The sequence below is a fragment of the Gadus macrocephalus genome, chromosome 12, assembly GCF_031168955.1.
Source record: "Gadus macrocephalus chromosome 12, ASM3116895v1".
Taxonomy (NCBI): domain Eukaryota; kingdom Metazoa; phylum Chordata; class Actinopteri; order Gadiformes; family Gadidae; genus Gadus; species Gadus macrocephalus.
The window spans coordinates 27,549,045-27,565,802 of record NC_082393.1 but is presented as its reverse complement, the minus strand read 5'-3'; the positions used below and the strand labels follow the sequence as shown (position 1 = coordinate 27,565,802).

The following is a 16,758-nucleotide window of genomic DNA, read 5'->3' as shown; positions in this document are numbered from 1 at the left end:
GGAGGGCCTCCCTCGGGTGAGAGTGTCTTGTGATAACGGCCGAAACACTCGATGATCCTGGGGACCACAACTGATGACATGTCCTGCAGTTCTTGAAGAGATTTTTCAAAATAACATAAACCAAAGCTTTAGAACAAAAAATATAAAATCTATCCTTTGTTAAAAACCAACCAAATAACACTAAAAAAGAAAAATCTTTCCTGTTCTAACACCAACCGAACAAACAAAAGGAAAAATCTATCCTACCTTCGAACCAACCGAGTAACACTAACGGAAAATCTATCCCATCTTAACACCAACCAAACAAACAAAAAGGAAAAATCTATCCTCTCTCAGAAACCAAAACAAACAACGCATCGACCCGAAAAAAAGTCCAAAACCGGAAAAACGAAAGCTCATTCTAAATAACGGGTCAAAGCATATGAGGACATTAAGGCCATGAATAACAAGCGCCGGCCAGTGCCTTGCCTTGGATCTCTATCCTAACTGCGAAGTCGTCGGACGACGTGGGGAGATTCATGAGTTGTTTCAATTTACCTAACCCTTCCTCAGCTGATGTGTGTGGGTGGGTGTGGTTGTGTAGATGTGTTAGTTTACGTGCATGTGAGTAAGTGTGTCGCACACACATTCTAACAAAGAAAAGGTTTGGTTTGAAGGGGCAGGACCAGTAAACCTTTATTCACTGCACTAACACGCTACAATACATCTTTATTCACTACACACTACACCTTTATTCGCTACACATTACACCTTTAATCACTGCACACTAGATAAGGGTATTGTATTGAGTTTACTTAATTGTAGTTCATAAATTGACCACAATACAAAAAGGAGAATGTAGGCCACTCAAGAAAATCCATAATTCAACAATAACCTGCACGTGAGTGACTCACTACCTTCACCACTGTCGTTTGTGTTCATTTTTATCAAGTCAACTTCCACAATAACTTGTTTAACCACATGCATTGTCTCGCGTTCACACGTTGTCATGTCTGATATTTACGAGTTGGGACGTGCCCCCAGAGGCACTATATAAAAAGGAACGAATGAATGGAAGCCTATCTACTTGTTCAGAAGATTAGCTGTATGTATCAGTGTTGGTTCTGAAGAAGCGGAGGACGTTCCGAGCAAATATATCTACACACTTCTGAGTGAGTTTTTTTGTATTGTATCACATTCACAGTGTTAATACCCTAGCATCAAGAAAATAATTATGAGCTTTATCTGAGTGCTACTGAATTGTTTTTCATGTTTTCTTTAGGCAATTATCTGTTTTGATATTTTGCAAGATACGAATGCAGCCGTGTGTGTGTGTGTGTGTGTGTGTGTGTGTGTGTGTGTGTGCTTCTCTTCGTGAATTAAATACACATAGACATATGCCCTAAAGGGGGGCAGAAATATTCCCTGCAGATAAACATTATCATTTTTTGAGAGGAGTAAAAGTTATACTGTTTAGAGGCTAATCTCAAACTATCTTACTATTGAACTATTTAGTCTCAGCTAAATCAACCTACAGCTATTTATTGTAATTTCTCTTATTTTTAGACCTGTCAGTAGTTATCAAGCGTGATGTTAGATATCTTGCTGATAATACAGGTAGACTGAAAACCCTAACCATAACTCATCTGTACATCCATACGTAACCTATTTATCCATCCATCCATCCATCCATCCATCCATCCATCCATCCATCCATCCATCCATCCATCCATCCATCCATCCATCCAAACAACCAAACATCCAAACAACCAAACATCCATCCATCCATCCATCCATCCATCCAAACAACCAAACAACCAAACAACCAAACAACCAAACATCCATCCATCCATCCATCCATCCATCCATCCAAGAAAGCCTACCAAATAGGTATGAATGAGAAATTAATACATTAAGGGATTGTTGGTTACTGATGGCTATTTGATTTGGCATTTAATAAAGGGTTAGATTTGGATAAAAGTAGCTGAAGAGGTTTGCGTATTCAGAGTGCATCAGTCTGGTCTGACCTGCACAGAGGTGCAGCTACATCTACGTGCCGCAAACCAGGAAATACCTGGTTTAAAGTCAGTGGCGCGTTGTTCAGATACTATTTTAAGGGCGCATGCATGATGTCGCTTGTGCACCTCGCGCATACACTTTGCTTCTATCGTCTACCTAGCCACACATTCTTGGTAAATTATTTGGAAAATGACTTAGCAGGGGCTTTTGGGATTTCAAACATACTTAAACTATTTCTCACACTTTACAAACGAGTTCTGGTGAATTCCTTGCCTTCAGGGGCAGCTAGACTCTGGTAGGCTCTTCATTTTCTGCAAAAAAGATATGGAATCTATGAACATTAAAAAACTAACTGTTACAGACTCATTTTTTTAGACAGGTTTTAGGGTAGCACTATGTTGTAACACACAACGATAGAATGGACTCTTTCTGTGAAAGGTTACACACAAGTATCCCAAACTTTCTTTTTAACTCAAATTGAACCTACACAGTGGGTGTAAAGACGAAGTTAACTGCAATCAAAAGCTAATGTATAGAAAGATAGTTTAACTCTCTGGGCCCTATTTTAACGGTCTGAAACGCAAGTGAGAAGCAGCAAGCGCAAGTAGCTTTGTGGGCTGTTCTACGGCGATGTCGCTAATTTACCAGCGCGAAAAATGACTCTTGCGCCCGGCACATATCTAAAAAGGGTTGGACTGAAGTAGCCTATTACCCGTAGGTGTGGTTTGGGCGTAACGTGCAATAAGCCAATGAGAGTGCCAGCTCCCATCCCCTTTAAGAGCCATGAGCTCATTTGAATCTGACGAGTTGATATTTTGACAGCGCGTCTGCAGTCTCCGATGAGACAGATGCACATGAATTTCAAACTTCAAATGGCTCAGTTTATGGCCAAATAATATGGCCTAATTCACACATGGAATAAGGTTTTCTTCCACAACTTAACCCTAACCCTAACTTATTAACACTATCAGCTGTTCTTTTCCAAATAATTTGCCAAGAATGTGTAGCTAGGTAGATGAGAGAAGCAAAGTGTATGCGCGAGGTGCACAAGCAACATTATGCATGCGCCCTTAAAATAGCATCTGAACAACGCCCCACTGACTTTAAACCAGGTATTTCCTAGTTTGCAACGCAAGCGTTTCTGATTCTGCAAGATAGCACCAGGGAACGTTTGCGCCAGAACACGCCTCCTCCTTTCGCCGAACCGGCGGAACCGCCCCTTGGGGCGCAAGATCATTCCCTAATATACCGATGCGAGGTGCAGGAGGGAAAAGAACGCTCTGCGCCAGTTGCAAACTAGCAACGACACATGCACCAGTGATTAAGTCAATTGCGCCAGATGCAAGATAGGGCCCTAGCCTGGCACCGCCCACCTACCTACTTCCGCTCAATTTTCATTTCACTTCAGTACTAGGTCTGGGTCTGCTTCATATGCATGGTTTCCTTGGAAGCCATATTTTTGGCGGTCCAATCAGCGAACAGAAGGAGTGGCTGAGAACGATGAGGTCGAGGTCGCGCGCCAGTTTCAGTTGTAGTCAGAGGAAGACCAGGAAGACAATGGAGAAAGATATGAGAGAAGCTGTTCGGTCTGTTGTGGGATCTCTGCCGAATATCGATAAATTAAAGCCGGAGCAATGGTGGTCATGATGTTGTGGCACTTCTCCCCACCGGGTTCGGGAAAAGTTAGATTTTCCAGCTGGCTCCGTCAGTGGTGAAGGAGCCGGTCCCGTCGCACGACATACGTCACGACCAAACGCTATGCGATTGGTTATGGCAGATCCAGAGTGGCACTGGGCAGATCCAATCATTTTAAAATGTCAACAGACACCCGCCTCCAATTGAGTGAACGTTTGTCAATTGGGCAGTTCCAGACCTTCTGTACAAATGAAATGAAGTACGATAGTCTGGTTGGACCGGGCTAATAGGGCCCTCTGTCTCACTAGATTATTTAGTTAGCTAAGAAAGCTATCGAGTCAATTTTGCCTGCCAAGAATTACAAGTGTTATGGATGCTCTTAGGAGAAGTTAGTGTGTGTGTGTGTGTGTGTGTGTGTGTGTGTGTGTGTGTGTGTGTGTGTGTGTGTGTGTGTGTGTGTGTGTGTGTTCCATATAGCTAATCGCAAGTGTTACACATTGCAATTCATGAAAATCCAGTCATGCTCCTAATCACAGATTATTTTCCATCGGATGTTTTTGTCTTTGCAATGAGAAACACACCCAGCTTTCGATAAACATCACAACCTTATTTTCTTTTGTGTTTCTGTTGGCTTATCTTCGTCGACGTATGCCTGAGGAATGAGTCTTAAGTCTTCTGTTGCTTAATATTGTCACTTTGAGGAACAGGAATGCAGACACTGTGGCAAAGGGCCTTTTGTGTGTGTGTGTGTGTGTGTGTGTGTGTGTGTGTGTGTGTGTGTGTGTGTGTGTGTGTGTGTGTGTGTGTGTGTGTGTGTGTGTGTGTGTGTGTGTGTGTGTGTGTGCGTGCGTGCGTGCGTGCGTGCGTGCGTGTATGCGTGCGCGTGCGTGTACATCTTAACTGGGTGTGATGAACTGGATGGTTGAGTTCTGATGTCATAACCTTTATCTTACAGAACATAAGGGTTTGGTTTCTAGCATGGTTTCGACAGGTCATTTGGAATAACCATAGCGAGGTTCATTTTGAAAGAATCCAACTGAAAGATTCCAACCGTTCTCTTAAACCCTCCCTCCACTGGGGTTAGGGATAACCCTAACCCCAGTGGAGGGTTAGGGTTATCCCTAACCATTACCCTAACCCTCCACTGGGGTTAGGGTAATGGTTAGGGATAACACTAACCCCAGTGGAGGGTTAGGGTTAGCCCTAACCCTCCACTGGGGTTAGGGTTAGCCCTAACCCTCCAGAGCCACTCTCCCAGACACCATCTGATGGTATCGCTCCACACCGCAGTGCCCCTCCTCAGGCACATCTGTTCACAATAACTGATTCCAACAAGAATGAAACATGATCTACGCCACAAAGCTAAAGAGAAACACTTGTAAAACGGCAGTATACTCCCGAACACGTGTTTGATTGTGTTTTGTTTCTCAGGATGCCTGTGAACGCGCGGGACCGGACAGTGCTGGGGCGTTTCCCCGGGGTCACGCTGGAACCGGTGGAGGAGGAGGTGGAGGAGGACCAGGTGGAGCGAGGCGGTTGTTGTCGGTGGATGCGTCAGGTCTGCCCTGGGTTGTTTCGCCAGCCTGAGGTGGACGACATCACGGACACTGAGATGACAGGGGTCGACGAGGAGGAGAAACCTGACGGAGGGGGCGGCCAGAAGCCCCACGGTGGCGATCAGCACGACGGTAGCAGCACGTTTACCCTCGGTCTCACAGAGCTCATATCAGGCACACGTCAGGGAGTCAAGGGGTTAATGCAATATGATCGATCAGCAAAGCATCGGATACTTGATCAGGGGTTTTAGCTCATGCAACGTTTATTTTGGTTTAGAAATGGAGGAAGCCATTAGCATTTAGATGCATTGGCTGTCAAACGTCAAACAAAGCTGTTATCTTGTTTGACGTGCTTCGTCAGCATCAGCATGGGTAAAAGTAGACATAGTTTGAACTTTGAGTTCAGTGTCTGTGTGAAGAATGGAAGATAAAGTCTGCCATGCACTGGATAGCATCAATACTAGATTGGGCTTCAACAGCCAACTCATAAAAAAGCGCTGGCGACACATGCAACGCTGAGGATGGAAGCTCAACAGGCTGGGAATCTGAGGTGTCTGAAGGTTAGGGCGTTAGGGTTAGGGTGAAGGTTAGGGCGTTAGGGTTGGGGTGAAGGTTAGGGCGTTAGGGTTAGGGTGAAGGTTAGGGCGTTAGGGTTAGGGTTAGGGTGAAGGTTAGGGCGTTAGGGTTAGGGTGAAGGTTAGGGCGTTAGGGTTAGGGTTAGGGTGAAGGTTAGGGCGTTAGGGTTAGGGTGAAGGTTAGGGCGTTAGGGTTAGGGTTAGGGTGAGTTTAGGGTTAGGGTGAAGGTTAGCGCGTTAGGGTTAGGGGGTTAAGGTTAGGGTGAAGGGTTAGGGTGTTAGGGTTGGGGTGTTAAGGTTAGGGTGAAGGTTAGGGTGTTAGGGTTAGGGTGAAGGTTAGGGCGTTAGGGTTAGGGTGAAGGTTAGGGTTAGGGTGAAGGGTTAGGGCGTTAGGGTTGGGGTTAGGGGGTTAAGGTTAGGATTAGCTCATCCTGCTGGGACTCTGATGTGTTTGACCAGTGGGGTGGGTCACCCTTTCCCACCTTCATCTACACACAAAAACTTTTTTTTCTTTGACTTTCTTTGACTTTTCTTTCTCTTACAGCTCACATTGTGAAGGTGAATTCAGTGGACCTGATGAGTGAACAATCCAAGCAGAATCGTAAAGAGCACCACACAGATCTGTACGATGGGGATGACCTCATCCTGCGCCGGGGACAGACCTTCCTGATGTGGCTCAACCTTTCACGACCTTTTGACCCTACCACCGACAAACTTCACCTGGAACTTAAAACAGGTCAGCCAGTTAGGAAAAATAGCTCATTGTTAGATCCTTCTTTGAGAGCAAAGTATTTGGTTTAATGGAGCATGAACATGGGAACACAAAAGTATTTCCATTGAAGCAATGAAAGTACATGCCTTTTATAGTGATACATTATTCAGTCACCTACATCCACTGATGCAGATGAGGAATATAAAAAAAAGGGTACCTGAAAGAGGGTCACACAGTAGCAATTGAAATGACCTAGTCTCTGGATTTAAATGTAGTATATAAATATATTTAAATAGTATTAAAATAACAAAAAGGATTGACATGATGCAGCCACCTTAACCCTTTCAGGTGCATAGATATGCTCTAAGGCTTAAAGTATAGAAGATTATATAATTTGTGATATTATTATTACAATTATTTTAAATTCAGTAATACCTGAAATGCACTGTAACATGTTCCTCATTGAATTCAGTTGATTTCAATAAAATACTGTTTTTTAATATTTACAATAAATAAATTCGAAATGGTGATAAATAATTCTTAATGGTGTAAAGGTAGGCAAAACAAAACGGTATTTATAAAATAAAGTTTGAAAAGTAAATGTAAAAGTTTCTGGGGGCAAATGGGAGGGGGCTTCAGACTCCAGAGTTTGTGGGGGAGAGTGAAGAGAGTTGAGCTTCCGGACAGCCTGGTGAAAAAATCTGTTTCCCAGTCTGCTGGAGCCGGCCCGGAGGCTGCTAACTGCCTCCCAGACGGCAGGAGGCTGAAGGGGCTGGAGGGGCTGGAGGGGTGGTTGGGGTCACGCACAAGGCTGAGGTGTGGCTGGGGTCACGCACAAGGCTGAGGGGTGGCTGGGGTCCCCCACTATGCTGAGGGGTGGCTGGGGTCCCCCACTATGCTGAGGGGTGGCTGGGGTCCCCCACTATGCTGAGGGGTGGCTGGGGTCCCCCACTATGCTGAGGGGTGGCTGGGGTCACACACAAGGCTGGTTGCTTTGCGGGTGAGGCAGGGTCCGTAGATGTAAGGCTTTTGTTGTTAGTGTCGTAGTTGTTTTTTTTGTGTGTGTGTGTGTGTGTGTGTGTGTGTGTGTGTGTGTGTGTGTGTGTGAGATATTAGCCACAGCTTCCTTAACTTGTGGCTCATCCTGGACTTCTGACACATAGAGGAAATTCAGCCATGCTGCATCTTCAAGAGACTGAACACACGATTCTCACTGGCTTTTCAGTTGTCGCGCACATAGACTGAGCTCAGGTGGTACACGTGTCTTTTGTTTATTTGTATGATTATATCCATGATATAAATTAGTCTGGCGGGATATCTTAGATTGACTACTGAGTCATTTTTGTAATTCATATTTTAAATCTTGTTTGTTATAATGCGGGACTCAGGACTGCTCGTGTGATTGGTCGTGCTTGCATGTCAATCAAGACCTCTTTCTGACAAGTAGGCTGCTATGACCCAATTCATCAATGTTGCGACCGAGACTCCTGTATTCCATGTGATTAAGTAGGCTGTTATGACCCAGTTCATCACTCCTGCATTCATGTGTTTCTCTCAGGAGCTGCTCCAGAAGTGCCGAAGGGAACTCTGGCCATCATTCCTCTAGTGGACGAGCTGCAGGACGACCGCTGGGAGGCTAAGATAGTCAAAGAAGAAGGCGACCGGGTGCAGCTGTCTGTGAACTCCATCCCCACGGCGGTGATTGGTATTTACCGTCTCAGCGTGGTGACATCAGGACAAGAGGCGGAGCTCACTTCAATACATCAGCCAGCCGATAACATCTACATGTTGTTTAATCCATGGTGTGAAGGTAAGGCAACGAAACCCCACTGCTGAGGCAGGTACCATGCCTCCAAGTCATACCAAATATATGTCCTGCCATCTGCCATACTATTTAATTAGCTTCATATTATAGCAATTATGTAATTCAGTATAATTTTATAAGATTGGTTTGCACTGTTGGCAAACTGGAAGTTAATCATCAGCCTAACCAGCAGGAGAATTAAACATCCCTTTAACCACACCAAAATGAAACTGTAATCTAAAAAAAGATGCTAGCCCACTTTCACTAGGGAAAATGAACAGAAAACGATTTTGCAATGTCAGACGATGCAGTGTTCATGGATGAGGAGGAGGAGAGGAAGGAGTACGTTCTGAACGATATCGGGAGGCTATACTACGGCACTGAGCAGCAGATAGGAGTGCGGACATGGAACTTTGGACAGGTGAGGGTTTACCTGGACAGTATGTGGTGGTTAGGGTTAGGGTTAACCCTATCCCTAACTTCGGACAGGTGAGGGTTTACCTGGACAGCATGTGGTGGTTATTAAGGATGGTATATTCAGAAACTCAGCCATGGCGAGAAACTGATTTGGTTATGTTAAGGGTAAACTCATGATCCAATAGCACTTGAGTAACCCTAATTAAATGTGTTGAATGCAAAGCTTCAAACTTCCTTAGCTTTTTCATTCTTAATCACACACAAACCCTTGATCTCTATTGGTGCTGACTAATCTTAATGTTCGTCCATTATTCCTACAACATTCTGACTATTTTGGGCTGTCTAATGCCTAACCCTAACCCTATTGAGGGCTGTCTAATGCCTAACCCTGTCCCCATTGGTTTACTTTTAGTTCAGTGGAGGAATGCTCGCCTCTTGCCTCTTTGTCCTGGAGAAGAGTGGGACCCCTGCGTCTGGTTGGGGCAGCCCCGTTAACATTGTTCGAGTTGTTTCAGCCATGGTGAGACACATGTACACAACATTAAGAGGGCTGGAATTTCATCCCATCTCCAGTCCTAGTTCTGTATCATACATCATTACGCCAGTCCTAATACTTGATCAGACTTGATGTTACTTTGTGACAGACATTCATAGATACTGTGTGCATTGTTGTATATTCTAATGAAAGCTCTATATGCACAAGTTTGCGATTTCGATTTTTAATTGCATTTAAGTCACAAACACAGTGACATGAGACTTGACTTGAGACTCATCCTCAAAAGACTTGAGAATCGACTCGTACTCGAGATTTTGGAGTCGAGAACAATCTCTTCTTTAACCTTAATGAAATGTCAGACTCTTTGTTATCAGAATCAGAATTAGGCTCGGAATCAGTATCAGTTATTTAAAAAAACTCTTAAGACTTGAGACTTTATTTAGACTTGTGACCAAAGACTTGAGACTTGACTTGGACTTGCAAATTACTTGTGAGCATCTTTGTGCATCGCACGAAATTATATGTTTGACCTTTTGAAAAGGGACAAACCCCCCTCTTAATGTAAATGACGCTATATATCATGCCACTGCTTTATGACTTTCTCCTGAAAGTCATAAAGCATCGGTGTCCTGTTCGCCCTGTCGGGGCTTATTTTCTCGATAATGACTGGCGTTCTATACATTATCCCTTACTTAGGTCGCAGGGAGGGGGAGTGTCTTAAGGCTTGATTCCACCGGACGCGTTACGGCAACGTTACGGCAGCGGCACGTCTTGGCCGCGGTCACCGCAGCAGATAGGTTCCACTCTAATCAATGAGACCATTTCCACCGGGCGCGGCTGCGGAACGTCTCAGCAACGTCCCAGGAGCGGCTCGCCGTGCCGCAGCGCTATCATTCCGTAGCATTTCTATTTTTGCCGCAAGCCGTTGCTGAACCGCGTCAATTTCAACAGAGCAGATCGAGCAGGGCAGGAAGAGAAAAAGTAAAAGCCATAGAGCATCCTGTCAATTTTCAAAATAAAACACAATACTCAGCTCATGTAGCCTATCACAACGTCATTTATGTACCAAATCATCCTTTTTATAAGGGCAATGGCCGGAAGGACAAAGGGTGGCATTTAATTGCAGTCGTTTTGGGAGTGGAAGTTGAGTACATTAGGTTTAGGATTATCGCGTGATCTCGCGTGAATACGGCTGGCTCGCAACGCACGTTGCGCTGCCGTAACGCGCCCGGTGGAAATGCAAGCAGGGAAAAGTCGCGGCCAAGACGTGCCGCAGCCGTAACGTTGCCGTAACGCGTCCGGTGGAATCCCCGGGTAACTGTCCGTCCACACCAGAAGCGAATTGAGCGACCAAATCGCCGGAAGTCATTCACTTTCTATGGGCAAGAGCGACCAAAGCGACCAAAGCGACCAACGCTACCAGCGGCCAAAGTTGAGCGACCAGAGCGTCAAAAAGAAGTTGAAAACTTTTTAACTTTATGCAAATGACTATTATTCGCTTCAGCGACCAAACAATGACAGCCAATCGGAATGTAGACGCTCTTCGCTTGCGTGGATCCCAGGGAACATCGGCAGGCACTTTGGTTCCTACCTACCTTTATTCACTCACTGAACAAAATGTCGGCTGAAGTATTAATCGCGGCTGTAACTGGGCACCCGGTGTTGTACGAACCCACCCTTTTTCAGTTCAGAGATCGAAACGCCATAGTGGTTTGGATATCAAGTGATGATAAGCGGGAGAATTTATAGGCTACATCTAGAACGTTCGTATTTAAGCGGGAATCATTATAATTTGCTCTACATGCCACCAATCTAACCAACCAATCGCGTGTAGCATGCTTTAAACAAAACCGTCACATAAACAAACTAATCGACAAGACGAGGGATAAATGACAAGGGATATATCTCTTGTCTTTTATCCCTCTATTCCCCACTATTCACGGAGCCTGAGGTGAATAATTTTTAATTAAATAGTCTAGATAGATAGATAGTCAAGTCTTTATTAATACCAAACGACACAAATCGTCGGGAATCCATTTAGGTGGTTCGGCCCACACAGGACAGTAGCCTACAAGACCACACAGAACAAGTCTGACTGGACATACACACAATACATCACATTAAAACTAGACACGCGTTGATAGATAGATAGACAGAAAGACCTAGATAGATAGATATGTTCCATTATTTGCCTTGCGGAGCCAACCAGTCCTGTGCACGTATGCAAATTAGCCATGTGCGCTAACGTCTATTTGTTTTGAATGCGACGAATGAGTGCAGATCATGATTTGCAGATCCAGATCAGTGAAACATATTTCAACTACTACAGCACGCAGGGTTTTTTGTTCTCGGTTGTAATTAGCCTACATTTTAGGATTTTTATATTGGGGGGAATCACTGTCCTACTTGTTGTCGAAGCACTTTATCGAACAAGCAAAACCGTCTCGGCAATATGGCCAAGGTGTATGGGAGAGTTCAATATTTGATATGGCTGTCTGTAGGGCCTACTAAACGCATACGGCTCCTTTAAATGCGTCTGCATAATTGAATTGTACGTCATGAGCGACTTGAGCGACCAAAGCGAACAGAAAAATTCGCAGAGAAAATTCGGTCGCTCCTGGTGTGGACGTACAGTAAGGCTATCTCTGACAACAAAACAAAGGGATAGAGGGAGCAGAGAGGCAGGGTACGGTTCTTTGGTTGATTAGTTTCAAAATCTTGCTCTCTTTACAACTCTTAAATGTGACCTGCAGCATCTTCGATACAGGATATCGGTAAACAATGTATATAAAACAATATTCTGGTCTTTAGATAAACTCCCCAGATGACGCAGGAGTGGTCGAGGGGAACTGGTCAGGGGACTATTCAGACGGGACCTCTCCCGCAGCCTGGAGTGGAAGTGTGGAGATCCTCAACAACTACCATGACGGTGGGGGGACGCCCGTCAGATATGGCCAGTGTTGGGTCTTCTCTGGCGTAACCACTACCGGTGAGTGTTCAGTCAAAGTCAAACACTGTCAATTTCTCTGCAACTGAGGTTGATAAGACAAAGCATTGCATAGTGGCACATCATTGTCCTTTTCAGATTTTCTTTGTTGTGCTGTTACTGCAATATTTAACCAGCGTTGAATTACAAGTACTTGTGAGAATTCTCTTAGCTTCTGAACGCCATAGCCTTCCTTACCTACATCAAAATAGAGTTTAATGTAATCATTAATAATAATAAAGCTGCTTTGTTATTGTTAATATGGTTATAATCTTGTGTCCTCCTTTGAATACATAAGTAAAGAGTTTTGATATGAATGTCTCTTCTTCCGCAGTGTTGCGATGTTTGGGCATTCCCACCCGCAGCGTGACCAACTTCAGCTCCGCCCATGACACAGACGTCTCCTTGACGACAGACGTGTACCTTGATGAGAGCCTTGATCCCTTAGACTCCCTTAATGTGGACTCCATCTGGTGGGTATAATAATGAGCGTTATTCTGCTGAGGGGAAACTGTTCTATCAAATGTTAAACCTGCACTAAGCTGCCACTCGAGTGACTAGAGGCGGCTAATTAGAATATGTAAATATTGCAGGGCTAAGTAAAGTTAGGGGTTAAGTAGAGTTAGGGGTTAAGTAGAGTTAAGGGTTAAGTAGAGTTAAGGGTTGAGTAAAGTTAAGGGTTAAGTAAAGTTAAGGGTTAAGTAGAGTTAAGGGTTAAGTAGAGTTAAGGGTGAAGTAGAGTTAGGGGTTAAGTAGAGTCAAGGGTTAAGTAGAGTTAAGGGTTAAGTAGAGTTAAGGGTTGAGTAGAGTTAACTCAGTGCCCGCTCTCCTCCTTTAAAGGAATTTCCACGTTTGGAACGACTGCTGGATGTCCCGCCCGGACCTGCCCCCGGGCATGGGAGGCTGGCAGGCGGTGGACGCCACACCCCAGGAGACCAGCCAGGGCACCTTCCGCTGTGGGCCCGCCCCGCTGACCGCCCTGCGCAGCGGCCAGGTCTACCTCCAGCATGACTGCCCCTTTGTCTTTGCTGAGGTAAGTGCACATAGAATCTATGAAATATATTCCTGACTGCAGAACATTTGGTCTAACGGGGCACGATCATTGGAAGAAATAGGTAGCATCTACCAAGTCTATTGAAACAAATGTTACTGGACTTTTAGAGGGAAACATCACGGTGAAAAAACAAAAAGGATATGAAAAGAAGTGCATAAATTCCTATTTTCCACAATAGAAATACCCCCCCCATCCATCAATGACCCGACGGACACCGTCAGCTTGATATGAATGGTGATAAAAATCACCAGTGTGTGTTACCTCCCTCTCTCCCTCTCACCCTCTCTATCTCCGTCTCTCTTTCTACTGCAGGTGAACAGTGACAAGATCTACTGGCAGAGGAATCTGGACGGAACCTTCACTCAGATCCACAATGAGAAGCACATTGTGGGCCACCACATCAGCACCAAGGCAGTGGGCTCGGACGAGCGCTACGATATAACACATCTCTATAAACAGCCTGAAGGTATCAAATACACCTCTTTATTAGTAGCTCAATAATAATAGACGGTAATACTCAGTGTCCTCTCCTCGGCTGGAATCCCAAGCTTTTAGCTTTTCCCTGCCATACCTCGAGCTTCGAGTAGCAGAAGTAGCATTTTAAAGGAACAACGTGGAATCGGGTTATGGTTCGGGTTAGCCCTAAGGGTTAGAGTTAGGGTTAGGGCTAAGGGTTAAAGTTAGGGTTAGCCCTAAGGGTTAGGGCTAGGGCTAAGGGTTAAAGTTAGGGTTAGCCCTAAGGGTTAGGGTTAGCCCTAAGGGTTAAAGTTAGGGTTAGCCCTAAGGGTTAGAGTTAGGGTTAGACCTAAGGGTTAAAGTTAGGGTTAGAGTTAGGGTTAGCCCTAATGGTTAAAGTTAGGGTTAGACCTAACGGTTAAAGTTGGGGTTGGCCCTAAGGGTTAGGGTAACCCTAACCCTAAACACCAGTTCTATACTACTGACTAGAGTAGTTTCGCTGCAGGACTGAGACTACCATTTTCAATGCACAGGATTTATTATTTTCCAGCACTGATGGCGCTTAAATATGAATGAAATAATAAGTGGCCATACTTGTATAACAATCAATAAAAACAAAAACTTTGGTAAATTCATATTGAAAGAATAGGCACTTTTCAGGGGAAAACTATCCCCCCCAGCCATTATCATAATCCCATACCATATTTAATTCAGTATACACATGGTTTATCATAATCCCATACCATATCTAATTCAGTATACACATGCTTTATCATAATCCCATACCATATCTAATTCAGTATAAATATGGTTTATCATAATCTCATACCATATCTAATTCAGTATAACATGATTTTGCCCAGGCTCAGAGGAGGAGCGTATCGCCGTGGAAACAGCCTCTCGCTACGGTTCAAAGCCAGAGACCTACTCGGCGCCTAGCGCGGAGGATGTCTCAGTCCAGGTCACGCTGGACGGAGACGGTCCGCTCATGGGGAGCGACGCAGAGCTCAGCATCACCTTCACCAACGGCAGCTCCGAGCAACGCAGTGTCTTCCTCCACAGCCAGGTGGCGGTCATGTACTACACTGGCGTCCACAAGGCCACCCTGCGCAGGGACAGGACAGAGGTGGATCTACCACCGGACAGTGGTGAGAGCACCTGCTGCCCTTTGGCACTGAGGCCTCTGTGCTAAATGCTGTGTGTATGGCCGAATGTCGGCCTTCATACATCTGGAAGAAAGATGGCTATAGCTACCTGCGTTTTGATGACACTATCTCAATAACGAAGAGAAATAACACAGTGAAATGACAGCATATTAATAGTAAATAGCAATGTGAGTCATAACTAAAACACATGGTCTTGCAAGAAGTAAGGATTTTTAATACAAGCAAAAAGATCTCTATTCTCTCTTGATCTCCACATCATCCCCTGGTTTGCAGTGACGAGTGTGGAGTGGACTCTGTTGTATGAGACCTACCAGGGCCAACTGATTGACCAGGCTGCCCTGATGCTCACCCTCTCTGGCCGGGTCAGCCAAACCCAGCAGGTCCTGGCAACACAGTTCAGCTTCCGGCTCAAGACACCGGACCTGCTCATAAAGGTGACCACACATTCAAACAAATCAATTAAAATGGGAAAACGTATTGACAGCACACAAACGTGCATGCACCAACAAATGTATCCATGTACACACACACACACGCACACACCCACACACACACATATGCAAACCCATATGTACGCATATACACACACACACACACACACACACACACACACACACACACACACACACATGTCAGGAGGAGGAGGAATTTGATCGGGATTTGATTTTCACGTAACCTTTATTTCTGCCATTTCTTGTAGCCAATTGGGAAGGCGGCTGTAGGTAAGACGATGAAAGCAGAGATCTCCTTCACCAATCCACTCCCCCACACGCTCAAAGCAGTGATGCTGCGCATAGAAGGGCTGGGCCTACTGAGCACTCGAAAGATTGCTGTTGGGTAAGAGAAAGATCAACCCTAGTCAATCTCTCTGAGTTAGTGTAAACGCAGGGAAAAAACATTTCTCTCTCACTCTTCCTTCCTCTATACATATCTCTGTCTCTGTCTGTCTCCCTCTCCCTCCCCCCCTCTCTCCCTTCCTCTTTACCAGTATACTTTCTCAGTGTCTCGCTCTATTTATTTTGATCTTCTTCCATCTTGTCACACCTGTGCGGATATCATTCATTATAATTCATATTATTATTTCATTATTTCTCCACAGAGACATCGCCAGCCAGGCCTCGTTCTCTCGGATTGAAACTATTGTGCCAAAGCTGTCAGGGCCGAGGAAGCTGCTGGCCTCTTTGGACTGTGAAGAGCTCACACAGGTTCACGGTGTGGTCAGCGTCCTCGTGGGCGAGTGAGAGGATTATTAGGATGAACACACAATTGACAAAGTCAGTAGAGCTTGTACCTCATACCAGACACTGTCTCTCAGTGTTAAAACTGCAATGCATTTTCATTCAGTCATATTAGTAATGCTCTTATAATGCAGTTATGGTAAGTCCACTGCAGATGTCTGGATATAGCTACCTTTGGCAAAAGCGGTTCCTATAACAGATAACCCTAACCTAACCCTAACCCTTCATTTTTGTAAATATTTAAAATGTTCTACTATTTACTATATCCCTAAAATATATACATAACTATTATAATAACTTGCGATGATTACTTAATGCAATTATTTATTTTAAATTATGATAATTAATTATTTAAGTTAATATCTACAAAAACTGGGCTCATCTGTAAATTGATGTAGCAGAACCAGGGGGAAACGGTATTGCCACAACATATGGAGGTAAGGTAATTAAAAAAAACACATCTCTCATTCATTTTCGTGGCTTTGGTCCGCCAACCCACTGAATGGCTAACTGGCTATCCTATCAGCCCACACATCTGCACCCCTGAAAGAGTGCAGATGTGATGATAACCCTAACCCTACCCACTGAATGGCTAACTGGCTATCCTATCAGCCCACACATCCTAACCCCTGAAAGACATCTAAATTAGTGAAAAGGAGCTGAAC

The 16,758-nt window shown here is 44.7% G+C and overlaps 1 protein-coding gene across 3 annotated transcripts; it reads left to right on the top strand.

Annotated features, from left to right (window-relative positions):
• The first annotated feature begins 648 nt into the window (after positions 1–648).
• LOC132469830 (protein-glutamine gamma-glutamyltransferase K-like) lies at positions 649–16,562 on the top strand. Of its 3 annotated transcripts, XM_060067914.1 has the most exons (15): positions 649–880; positions 1,096–1,151; positions 5,065–5,321; positions 6,309–6,500; positions 8,035–8,286; positions 8,583–8,701; positions 9,110–9,217; positions 12,005–12,182; positions 12,514–12,652; positions 13,020–13,212; positions 13,546–13,699; positions 14,553–14,837; positions 15,129–15,289; positions 15,556–15,692; positions 15,955–16,562. In XM_060067914.1, exons 3-15 carry the CDS (start codon positions 5,066–5,068, stop codon positions 16,094–16,096), a joined length of 2,316 nt encoding a protein of 771 aa, XP_059923897.1. In that variant the 5' UTR covers positions 649–880; positions 1,096–1,151; position 5,065; the 3' UTR covers positions 16,097–16,562. The 3 variants fall into 3 exon arrangements, with proteins under 3 accessions (XP_059923897.1, XP_059923898.1, XP_059923896.1); XM_060067915.1 differs by lacking the exon at positions 1,096–1,151; XM_060067913.1 differs by lacking the exon at positions 649–880 and having other exon boundaries at positions 887–1,151.
• The last annotated feature ends 196 nt before the right edge of the window (positions 16,563–16,758 follow it).

Coding starts and splice junctions, on each gene's coding strand:
- LOC132469830 (XM_060067915.1), top strand. CDS start 5,066: ATGCCTGTGAACGCGCGGGACCGGACAGTGCTGGGGCGTTTCCCCGGG. Junction 6,501..8,034: donor TCACCTGGAACTTAAAACAG/GTCAGCCAGTTA, acceptor TGTTTCTCTCAG/GAGCTGCTCCAGAAGTGCCG. Junction 8,702..9,109: donor GGACATGGAACTTTGGACAG/GTGAGGGTTTAC, acceptor GTTTACTTTTAG/TTCAGTGGAGGAATGCTCGC.